At 41.6% G+C, this 12,256-nt stretch overlaps 1 protein-coding gene across 4 annotated transcripts in view; it reads right to left on the reverse strand.

Annotated features, from left to right (window-relative positions):
- The window catches only part of SLC41A2 (solute carrier family 41 member 2), a 148,530-nt gene that overhangs the window by 75,786 nt on the left and 60,488 nt on the right, over positions 1 to 12,256 (reverse strand). For all 4 annotated transcript variants that reach the window (XM_069585215.1, XM_069585216.1, XM_069585218.1 and 1 more), the window contains one exon: positions 9,353 to 9,460. In XM_069585215.1, coding sequence (XP_069441316.1) covers positions 9,353 to 9,460 — 108 coding nt within the window. The remainder of the gene's footprint in view (positions 1 to 9,352; positions 9,461 to 12,256) is intronic.

Genomic DNA, 12,256 nt, shown 5'->3' on the forward strand with positions numbered 1-12,256 from the left:
TACTGCTCTATTGCAACACAACAGTCAAAATAATCTGTTTAAAATGTCTATCAGATCACATCACTCAACTGCTCAAAATCTTCCAAAGGCTTCCCATTCACACAACAGCCAAAGTCCTCACAATGACCCACCAGGTGATCTCGCATCCTCTGATTTCCCCCTTCTCTCACTTGGCCCCAACCCTACTGGCCTCCATGCCATTCATTTAACAGGGTGGTTCTCAAACTCTGATGTGTACCAGAATCATCTGGAAAGACTGTTCATATACAGATGGTAAGCCACACCCCAGAGTTTCTAACTCAGTACCTTTGGAGTGGGGCTGAGAACTTGCTATTCTAACAAGATGCTAACACTAATGTTCAGAAGACCACATTTTGAGAACTACTGATCCAACAGTGGCCCTGCCTTGGGCATTGGCAATACCTGGGACATGTCATCTCACCTCTAATAGCCTCAAAAAATAAAACTAACCAAATTAGTAGATGGAAAAGTAGTAACTCATGACATCAAGCTATAATAACATGGTTTATTCATCTCTTTATGGTATTTTAATTGCTTAGAGAACTGAATAATTTCTTTAGTTTATGACTCAGATATCTTATAATCAGTGACACAATTCTTGACCTATGGAAGACAGCAACTCCACCCCAATCTTCCCAATGAAAGGCCCAGCTAAATGACCCTGCAGTAAAGACCGTGTGCTGAGCTTCTATTCATCTTTGGAGTTCTCCTGTCTTAAATATGAACAGAAAAATAAATATGACTAGACATATGATAAAACATTCTAACGTAAAATATAGTCACAACAAATAAAGTTCAAATAAAAAGATGAATTCAGCTTTAATGGTAATGAGTGCATGTGAGCTAAGTCGCTTCACTTAGTTGTGTCCAACTCTTTGTGACCCCATGGGCGGCAGCCTGTCAGGCTCCTCTGTCCATGGGATTCCCCAGGCAAGAATACTGGAGTGGGTTGCTATGCCCTCCTTCAGGAGTTCTTCCCCACCCAGGGATCAAACCCACGTCTCTTATGTCTTGTACACTGGCAGGTGGGTTCTTTACCACTAGCAACACCTGGGAAGCCCCTTAAAGGTAATACATGATCAAATTAAACAATTTAACTAGCAGCATATTCTTTTTTAATCAGATTCCCTGCAGCATGGCCTATTTTAAAATGGATTGGTATGTTTAATGTATTATTTGAATCTAAACAAATGCTGGGTAATGCTCAATAATGTCACTTTTAGAAATATTTTCTTTGCGGTTAGTCAAAATTTCAGTTTTCCTGGCAAACTTATCAAGCTGCTTAAATGTTTGTATGCCTAACTATATTTATCAGAACAAAGTTCATTTTCTAGCAAAATGAAGCTAAAGCCACCTTTTAACTCTCATTCTAATAACTTTCCTTTCCCTTAAATGTTGTCACTCTTGTTTTTCAAGACCTCTTCTGTATTCACATCTCCTGCCAAAAAGCCTTTTGGAATGAGTTCTATCTAGGTAACCTACCAGCTCTTAAAAGAGATACAAGTGTGGATCACTGGGAAAAGATGGCAGATTAAACACATGTAATTTCACTAACTCGGAAAACTACATAAACTAGTAAAACTAAACATACTGTTGCTTTTTAAGACAAAAGTTCAAGGTATAGTAGCTTTTACACACATGCCACACATTCCAGTTGGATGCCAAATGTTAAAAAACAATATTCAGCTGACAGCAACGTCACCATTACATGATGAACTTCTGGAATATTAGAACATATGTGAAATTTAATGAAATTAAAAAAAAATCTTATTGCTGTTGTTTAGTCACTCAGCTGTGTCCTACTCTTTTGCACCCCATGGACTAGTCTTACCCCATGGACTGTAGCCCATCAGACTCCTCTGTCCGTGGGATTTTCCAGGTAAGAATGCTGGAGTGGGTTGCCATTTCCTTCTCCGGAGGATCTTCCCAACCCAGAGACTTAACCTGTGTCTCTTGCACTGCAGGCAGATTCTTTACCGCTGAGCCGCCAACTGCTGCTGCTGCTGCTGCTGCTGCTAAGTCGCTTCAGTCGTGTCCGACTCTGTGCAACCCCATAGATAGCAGCCCACCAGGCTCTGCCGTCCCTGGGATTCTCCAGGCAAGAACACTGGAGTGGGTTGCCATTTCCTTCTCCAATGCATGAAAGTGAAAAGTGAAAGTGAAGTCACTCAGTCGTGTCCAACTCTCAGCGACCCCGTGGACTGCAGCCCACCAGGCTCCTCCGTCCATGGGAGTTTCCAGGCAAGAGTACTGGAGTGGGGTGCCATTGCCTTCTCCGTATTTCTAAATTTTTTAGAAATAATTTCTTAGCACTGAGGCCTGCTAGACTGATCTTGTGGCCATTATACTTCATAGCTGTAATACTATGCAGATGCCCACTTTCAAATGAAGTCCTTAGAGAATCAAGATTGTTTTTGGTTAGTTTTGCCAGTCTAGATACTGCTGAGAATGATGGTGTTATCAAATTATTAGGCTTTCTCTCCTAAACAGGAAAGAAACATAATTGATAAAGGACTTCTATACTCTCTTATTTCCAGGTTTGATGTTTTGGTTAACAGTAATGATGCATTTTTATTGAAATAATTCCATAAACTGAAATTTTGTATATTGCTTCATGATGATGCTTTCTAAATATTTTCAGAGTCAAAGGAATGTTGCTTTAACACATTTTTTAATTTTAATATTTTACACATACTTACTGCTTCACATGATCACTTGAGAAAATTTTGCATTTAAATTTTGGATCTTTTCAAAGTGTAACAATGGAGCAATGTGTCTGGCTTCTAAGACATCAAAAAAGTAATGAAATTTCATTGGTATCTCAGCTTTTATTGAATTCATGACAATTTTAGTACCTTCTCAAGAGTAGGATAGTAGGATAGAGATCATGTAAGAATAATTTGTATACTCAAGGTGCATCTATTTGGATACTTAAGATGTTTCCAATAAAAGAACTGCTTTTCTGTAAGCAATCACTGATTATTAGTAAGTCCTGTGACTGTCACCTTCAGCGTGTACTAGTAAGGCTATTTTATCCAAGCAATCCTTCTCAATATATAACTTTTCTCCCTTGTTTTTATATCTTACTAAAGTACATCACAAGGCAGCTTTGAAATCCCTTCTGTCATGTAATTTTCCTTAGGCCAGAAGAAGTTTTGAATCTGCAATAGGGACTCCAGCTTTGAGAACCAGAGCTTAGAAGGCCCCACTTTGGTCCTCCGTTAGCCGTGCCCCTTTCAACAGGGTGAAGAGTGCATGGGACCCAAGCAGTGTGCCCATTCAACACCTATGCCTCACCCCCTTCTAGGCCACACTTCAGATACCTAGGACCGTAGAAGTCCATGACCAAATGGCCTTGAGTCCAACTCCAGGGCCTCTTCCTGAAGCTAATCCTCCTGAAGACAGGCCATGCCACCTCTGGTGCATGCTCAAGCCCAGAAGTGCTCAGAGGCTGGCTGGCTGCTGGGGGTGTAGATGGATGTGAGGTCTGAGGGATGTGTGAGGTCTCCCACAGTGCAGACCAGACAGCCAAGGGTGGGGAATGAAGTGGGGCAGGGCTCAGATCAGGAACTGGCTCCTTCCACAACACTGTTCCAAAACAGAACCCAAGGAGTCCAAGAAGTATAACTTTGATCTTGGACTTTCAGATCATCAGAGGAAATATTTGCAAAGGTGGAAAGTTGGAGATTTTTTAAAACATGTGTAAGCTTGTTGTATAATTTTAAACTAAGTACACATATAGCTACATGGGCCTCTCTTTTTATTTCTGCCCCAGGCTCAACTGTGAAAGTGAATCTGTACAGAATGCTTTTAAATATCTGATACTATTACACTGACATCATTATACTGATCAGATACAAGTATACTGATCAGATTCCAGTAACCTGGAATGGTCTTCTCCCAGATTTTGATATGCCTGACTCACTTTTATCATTCAGGGTCCTTGGCAGCTTAGCTGGTAAAGAATCCGCCTGCAATGCAGGAGACCCTGGTTCGATTCCTGGGTCAGGAAGGTCCCTGGATAAGGGACAGACTAACCACTACAGTACTCTTGGGCTTCCCTGGTGGCTCAACTGGTAAAGAATCCACCCCAATGTGTGAGACCTGCATTTGATCCCTGGGTTGGAAAGATCCCCTGGAGAAGGGAAAGGCTACCCACTTCAGTATTCTGGCCTGGAGAATTCCATGGACTGTATAGTCCATTGAGTGGCAAAGAGTCGGACATGACTGAGCGACTTTCACTTTCCATTTTCCAGCTTACACACCACCTCAGAGAAGTCACCTCTAACCACCAAACACAAAACAGCTCTTGTTAATCACCCTTCATCACATTACCCTGTTTTATGTTTTTTACTGCCTCTACCAATAGCTGAAATTGTTTATGTAAATTTTACCACAGCAGAGACCATGCCTGCCTTGTTATTCATCTGCAAACTCATGGATTCTTATCTAGTGCTATAATTTGGAAATATCATTATTTATTTTTTGGCTTGAATTGTCCCAGATCTGGTTTGTATGTTACCCTTTCATCATGTACCTATCATTCTTTGTTTGTTTATCCTAGCATTTCTTTATACTTTATGGCACAAGATGTTCCAGGGTCATTTTGAACTTTTATGTTCCAATCTAAGGAACTCCAGCTTCTATTATTCTCCAGTTCTTTTAATACTCAATAATGTAAAATTATAGACTAGACTAAAGTGAATTTACAAAGTAATTCTATGTGGTTTGGTTCCAACTGATACCTCTGATGCTAAAGCTGAAACTCCAGTACTTTGGCCAACTCATGCGAAGAGTTGACTCATTGGAAAAGACTCTGATGCTGGGAGGGATTGGGGGCAGGAGGAGAAGGGGACGACAGAGGATGAGATGGTTGGATGCCATCACTGACTCAATGGACATGAGTTTGAGTGAACTCCCGGAGATGGTGATGGACAGGGAGGCCTGGCATGCTGCGATTCATGGGGTCGCAAAGAGTCGGACACGACTGAGCGACTGAACTGAACTAACTGACTGACTGACTGATATTTCTGTATATTAACTTCAGCTAACTACAGAGATAAGCCACAGGGTTATATTTACAAATAATATTTTTTTTAATATAAAAGTTAAGTTTTACAACATACATACCCCAGATATAGTATAGTGGTACTAAGACCAAGACCATAGGAGAGCATTTTTACAATGTAGAGGAGATTATTCAGTTAAGTTTAATTGCTCAGTCATGTCTGACTCTGCGACCCCATGAACTGCAGCACGCCAGGCCTCCCTGTCCATCACCAACTCCCAGAGTCCACCCAAACCCATGTCTATCGAGTTGGTGATGCCATCCAACAATCTCATCCTCTGTCGTCCCCTTCTCCTCCTGCCCTCAATCTTTCCCAGCATCAGGGTCTTTCCAAATGAGTCAGCTCTTTGCATCAGGTGGCCAAAGTATTGGAGTTTCAGCTTCAACATCAGTCCTTCCAATGAACACCCAGGACTGATCTGCTTTAGGATGGACTGGTTGGATCTCCTTGCAGTCCAAGGGACTCTCAAGAGTCTTCTCCAACGCCACAGTTTAAAAGCATCAATTCTTCAGCGCTCAGCTTTCTTTATAGTCCAACTCTCACATCCATACATGACCACTGGGAAAACCATAGCCTTAACTAGATGGACCTTTGCTGGCAAAGTAATGTCTCTGCTTTTTAATATGCTGTCTAGCTTGGTCATAACTTTCCTTCCAAGGAGCAAGCATCTTTTAATTTCATGGCTGAAATCACCATCTGCAGTGATTTTGGAGCCCCCCAAAATAAACTCTGACACTGTTTCCACTGTTTCCCCATCTATTTCCCATGAAGTGATTGGACCAGATGCCATGATCTTCGTTTTCTGAATGTTGAGCTTTAAGCCAACTTTTTCACTCTCTTCTTTCACTTTCATCAAGAGGCTCTTTAGTTCTTCTTCACTTTCTGCCATAAGGGTGGTGTCATCTGCATATCTGAGGTTATTGATATTTCTTCCAGCAATCTTGATTCCAGCTTGTGCTTCCTCCAGCCCAGAGCTTCTCATGATGTACTCTGCATATAAGCTAAATAAGCAGGGTGACAATATGAAGCCTTGACGTACTCCTTTTCCTATTTGGAACCAGTCTGTTGTCCCATGTCCAGTTCTAACTGTTTCTTCCTGACCTGAATACAGGTTTCTCAAGAGGCAGGTCGGGTGGTCTGGTATTCCCATCTTTTTCAGAATTTTCCACAGTTTATTGTGATCAACACAGTCAAAGGCTTTCGCATAGTCGATAAAGCTGAAATATATGTTTTTCTGGCATGGCTGAGAAGAGCTACCCCAGGCCTGAGGCCAGGGGCGGTGGCTGAGAGGAGCTACCCTAGGCCTGAGGTAAGGAGCAGTGGCTGAGCTTTGCTGGAACAGCTGTGAAGAGATACCCCACATCCAAGGTAAGAGAAACCCCAGTAAGATGGTAGGGACTGAGACAGGGCATCAAAGGGCAGACAGCCTGAAACCACGATCACAGACAACAGGCCAATATGATCACACAGACCACAGCCTTGTCTAACTCAATGAAACTAAGCCATGCTGTGTGGGGCCACCCAAGACGAACAGGTCCAACAGAATGGTGGACAGGTCCAACAGAATGTGGTCCACTGGAGAAGGAGATTATTAGGGTTTTGCTATTGTGTTTATTTATTGGTTTTATAAACTCAGACACAGTCATCCTGTACAAGTAAAAGGAAAAGTTCTGGAATATGACTTATTTCACTGCATACTACCCCTGTGTCTTTGGGAAAGTTACTCAACTGTTCAAAGCCTCAGTTCCTCCTCTGTAACACAGGAATAGTGTTTATCTCATAGGGTTTGTTATAAGACATCCTAAAGCAGTTAGCACAGTGCTGGCACATTATGTGTACACGTTAAGTCCCTTTAGTCATGCCGACTCTTTCCAACTCTATAAGCCTGCCAGGCTCCCCAGTCCATGGGATTCTCCAGGCAAGAATACTGGACTGGGTTGCCACTCCCTTCTCCAGGGGATCTTTCTGACCCAGGGATCAGACTCACATCTCCTGTCTCCTGTGTTGTCAGGTGGGTTCTATATCACTACTGCCACCTGGGAAACCTGGCACATTATGAGAACTCACTAATACCCAATACTTCATTATTGCCTGGATGGAGTATGGCTATATGACCTTTTATATATAAGCAAACGGCTTAGAAGTTTCCATAGGATATATGTAGCAGTTCTTGAAAAAGCAAATAGTAATGTTAATAAAACATTACTTAATGCATTTCCTTTCCAAGCATCTGTTTCACTCAAGAAAACTTAGGGACCTCACAGCTGCCTGGAGAAAAATGAAGAGAGGGGAGAAGGACGAAAAGCGGGCTTCTAACAAAATACAGCTGTTCAGCTTCCACATCTTCATTACCTTTAGATACACAAATGTTTTTTCCTAGTTCACAGACAGATTCATAGGTTGCATCTTCTTTAAAGGAAAAAACAAACCTCATATACTAACAGCATTGCAATCAGTAATGACAGCTTAGTTAATTTGGGGCTAACATTCAATATGGTGCTAGAAAAGACTCTTGAGAGTCCCTTGGACTGCATGGAGATCAAACCAGTCAATCCTAAAGGAAATCAACCCTGAATATTCACTGGAAGGACTGATGCTGAAGCTGAAGCTCCAATACATCGGCTACCTGATGCAAAGAGCCGATTCACTGGAAAAGACCCTGATGCTAGGGAAAGACTGAAGGCAAAGGAGAAGAGGGTGGCAGAGGATGAGATGGTTAGACAGCATCACCGACTCAATGGACATGTATTTTAGCAAACTCCATGATACAGGGGAGGACAGAGGAGCCCGGGGTGCTACAGTCTACAGGGTCGCAAAGAGTTAGACATGACTTAGCAACTGAACAACAACAACGTTCAATGGGCTGACGGTTCATTGAAGTGAGCCTCAGTAGCTACATGGATTTAATCATAATTTGGTTCCATGATGGTGGAAACCGCAAAGAATATTATAGTGAGAAAACAAAATCCTTTTCAGCTACTAAAAAAACACTCAGAACCCTGCTAGTGGCAGTATTTTTAGAAGTGTTTAATGTTTCTGGATGACTATTTTCTACTATGTGGCTAAAGCCATAAAAGTATGCTTTTTCCCTCCCCTGAACAATAATTTCATCTTAGAATCTGCCCCAAAGAAATTAGAGTATAAAACTGTATATACAAGAATAATCATAACAGTAAAACATTAAAAAGAACCTACATATTCAATAACAGATTAAATCCCAGTAGAGCTATACAACAGAAAAACACACAGCCAATAAAAATGGCATAGGTCCACATTTCTTGATATGGAAAGATGATCATGATGTCTCTTCAAATGGATATCAAAGATTATAAGTGAGAATCTATACGATTCCAGTTCTTTTAAGAATATAGTGTGTGTGTGTGTATATGTGTGTGTGTGTGTGTGCGTATACATATATATCACATTATGCTATACCTATGCGTAAGTAGAGTTATCCCAGTTTATCTGCTCTGCTCTGCTAAGTCGCTTCAGTCGTGTCCGACTCTGTGTGACCCCATGGACGGCAGCCCACCAGGCTCCCCCATCCCTGGGATTCTCCAGGCAAGAACACTGGAGTGGGTTGCCATTTCCTTCTCCAATGCATGAAAGTGAAAAGTGAAAGTGAAGTCGCTCAGTCGTGTCTGACTCTTTGTGACCCCATGGACTGCCGCCCACCAGGCTCCTCCGTCCATGGGACTTTCCAGGCAAGAGTACTGGAGTGGGGTGCCATTGCCTTCTCCGTATCCCAGTATAGAAGGATCTATAACAAAATAGTAATAGAGATTATGTCTAGGTAAAGAATTGAGGGTAGCTTTTCATTTTCTTCTTTATACGTTTTCCCTTTCCTTCAGTTTTTACAATAAGAATGTATTACTTTTACAATCACAGAATCTCAGTGTCTGACTTGCCCATATCTTAAGCACTGATGATGATTGCCAGAATACCTTGAAATGAAAGGAGGCAAGAATCCTACTCCTTCTCAGGGTAAAGGAAGGCCTGTAATTCCCAAATCAGCCCAGGGAACTTTTAGGACATGATAACAGGCATAACTACTTAGCATAGCCCTGAGGTTCAAAAACTTATCAGTAGACAGAGGAGAAAATTTTTTTCCTCATAAATGTTCTCCTTAATAGAGAGGAACAGCATATATGATATATATACACACAAAGAGACACAGACACACACACACACATATATATATTTGTGCATGTGTGTGCACATGTGTAGAAAATATACATACTTAGAGGTAGGAATAAACTTACGGCAGTGGATAATCTGGATGCCAATGTCATTTCCAAGTTCCCTTTGAGACCAAGAAGTGCAGGAACTAAAATGAAAACTTCTGTTACTTTTTTGAACACCTCCCAGTGCTGTAAGAAAAAAAAAAAAGAATTTTTAACACTCTTTAAAAACACTTTAGAATAAGATTTCCAAAAATGTCAGCTTTTTTTTTCAATGTTGCATCTACATTTTAAGTAACTACATAGATCATTTAATCACTGAACATTCAGCTTAACCCATTCCCATAGATGGGGGAAAAGTGGAAACAGGGACAGATTTTGCTTTCTTGGGCTCCAAAATCACTACAAATGGTGACTGCAGCCATGAAATAAAAAAGACGCTTGCTCCTTGGAAGAAAAGCTATGACAAACCTAGATGGCATATGAAAAAGCAGATATTACTTTGCTGACAAAGGTCTGTATGGTCAAAACTATGGTTTTTCCAGTAGTCATGTATGGATGTGAGAGTTGGATCATAAAGAAGGCTGAGTGCCAAAGAACTGATACTTTCAAACTGTGGTACTAGAGAAGACTCTTGAGAGTCCCTTGGACAAGCAAGGAGATCCAGCTAGTCAATCCTAAGGGAAGTCAATCCTGAATATTCACTGGAGGGACTGATGCTAATGCTGAAGCTCCAATATGTTGGCCACCTGATGTGAAGAGCAGACTCACTGGAAAAGACCCTGATGCTGGGAAAGACTGAGGGCAGGAAAAGAAGAGGGCGATAGAGGATGAGATGGCTGGATAGCATCACTGATTCAGGACATGAGTTTGAGCAAACTCCAGGAGACAGGGAAGGACAGGGAAGCTTGGCATGCTGCAGCCCAGGGGGTGGCAAACAGTTAGACATGACTTAGCGACTGAACAACAACTCCTCTCCAGAGTTCTGAAGCCTTGAGTTACTTTAGAAGACTCAGTTAGGGTTGGGAGTAATAGCTGATAAAGTCATTATATCTCATAGTATATCTAGCTTGCTACACAATCTTTTTTATTTTATTTTTGCTGCCCTGGGTCTTTGTTGTGGCACACAGACTTTCTCTAGCTGTGGTATGTGAGTTTAATTGCCCAGCATCATGTGGGTTGTTAGTTCCTGGATCAGGGATCGAATTCCACATTCCTGTAAAGCAGAGTCTTAACCATTGGACCACCAAGTTCAGTCTGACTCTGTTACTCTTTAAGTCTCCTTTATCTCTTAATGATGCCAAGTCAATGTAACTCGTGATTAGGAGCACAGAGTCAAGAACCAGATAAACTGTATTTGAATCTTGGTTCCAACACTGATTATAACCAACCTACAGAAAAATTCAGTTCAGTTCAGTTCAGTCGCTCAGTCGTGTCCGACTCTTTGCGACCCCCATGAATCGCAGCATGCCAGGCCTCCCTGTCCATCACCAACTCCTGGAGTTCACTCAGACTCATGTCCATTGAGTTGGTGATGCCATCCAGCCATCTCATCCTCTGTCGTCCCCTTCTCCTCCTGCCCCCAATCCCTCCCAGCATCGGAGTCTTTTCCAATGAGTCAACTCTTCGCATGAGTTGGCCAAAGTACTGGAGTTTCAGCTTTAGCATCAGTCCTTCCAAAGAACACCCAGGACTGATCTCCTTTAGGATGGACTGGTTGGATCTCCTTGCAGTCCAAGGGACTCTCAAGAGTCTTCTCCAACAACACAGTTCAAAAGCATCAATTCTTCAGTGCTCAGCTTTCTTCACAGTCCAACTCTCACATCCATACATGACCACTGGAAAAACCATAGCCTTGACTAGACGGACCTTTGTTGGCAAAGTAATGTCTCTACTTTTGAATATGCTATCTAGGTTGGTCATAACTTTCCTTCCAAGGACTAAGTGTCTTTTAATTTCATGGCTGCAGTCACCATCTGCAGTGATTTTGGAGCCAAAAAATAAAGTCTGACACTGTTTCCACTGTTTCCCCATCTATTTCCCATGAAGTGATGGGACCGGATGCCATGAAAAATTACAGTAATATTATTAGCTAGTTTCACAAATGAAGAAATAGAGATTCAGATAAAGTGATTTTCCCAAGACCAAAAGATGGGACCTAAAATTGACCCCAGAAGTTCTGAGCTGTCCCATGTTCTGCTCCCCATTTTAGGATGCGAGGCAAGAGGCTGCAGAGCAGAGGATCATAAAGAGCACGAAACTGGAAATCAGAAAACCTGTTATCAAGGCATGGATCTGGCACAAACTGGCTGTGTGATCTTTGATGAGTTATATACTTTCCTGATTTCAACTTCTTCAACCATGAAATGAAGATACTATCTGTCCTGTCGAGCCTATGGAGAAATACCATGATAATGAAAACAACAGATATTAAAGCACTTTATAAACTGGAAATGCCATACAAATGACTAACACAAAATGCTACTTCACAAGTGCTATTAAGAGGTGATTGTCCCACTATGAGACATTAGTAGCTAAGCCTCTTAATTTATGCCAAAAGATATCAAGAATATAGTCCTGTCACTAACATCAATACAGTTGAGAAAAGACTTAAATCTATTAGATAAGTGAAAGGAAATTTTAATTTGTCTCCAAAGTTTCCCTAGAGGCTGTTCCAAATAGATGTAGAACTAGGGGCTAAAAAGAGTTCAGGAAATATTTGTCAGACCAGTCTCTGGTAAAAACCTGGTTCAAAGGATTCACAAGTGAATCCATCCAGGGATTCAATTAAGGATGGAGCTAAAAGAAGTCAATAAAGGACGGAGTTAAAAGAGGCGCTGGGGGTCCAGAAACCTCTCAGATTCCTTAACCTATCAAAGAAACTACCAAACAATTTTGCCTGTGTTTTATGTTGGATAAGAATTCTGCTGTCCTAGTGGGATATGCATCCTTCCGAGATGATGGTGATGATGGTGACGAATAACA

The sequence above is a fragment of the Ovis canadensis genome, chromosome 3 (genome assembly GCF_042477335.2).
Source record: "Ovis canadensis isolate MfBH-ARS-UI-01 breed Bighorn chromosome 3, ARS-UI_OviCan_v2, whole genome shotgun sequence".
Lineage (NCBI taxonomy): Eukaryota > Metazoa > Chordata > Mammalia > Artiodactyla > Bovidae > Ovis > Ovis canadensis.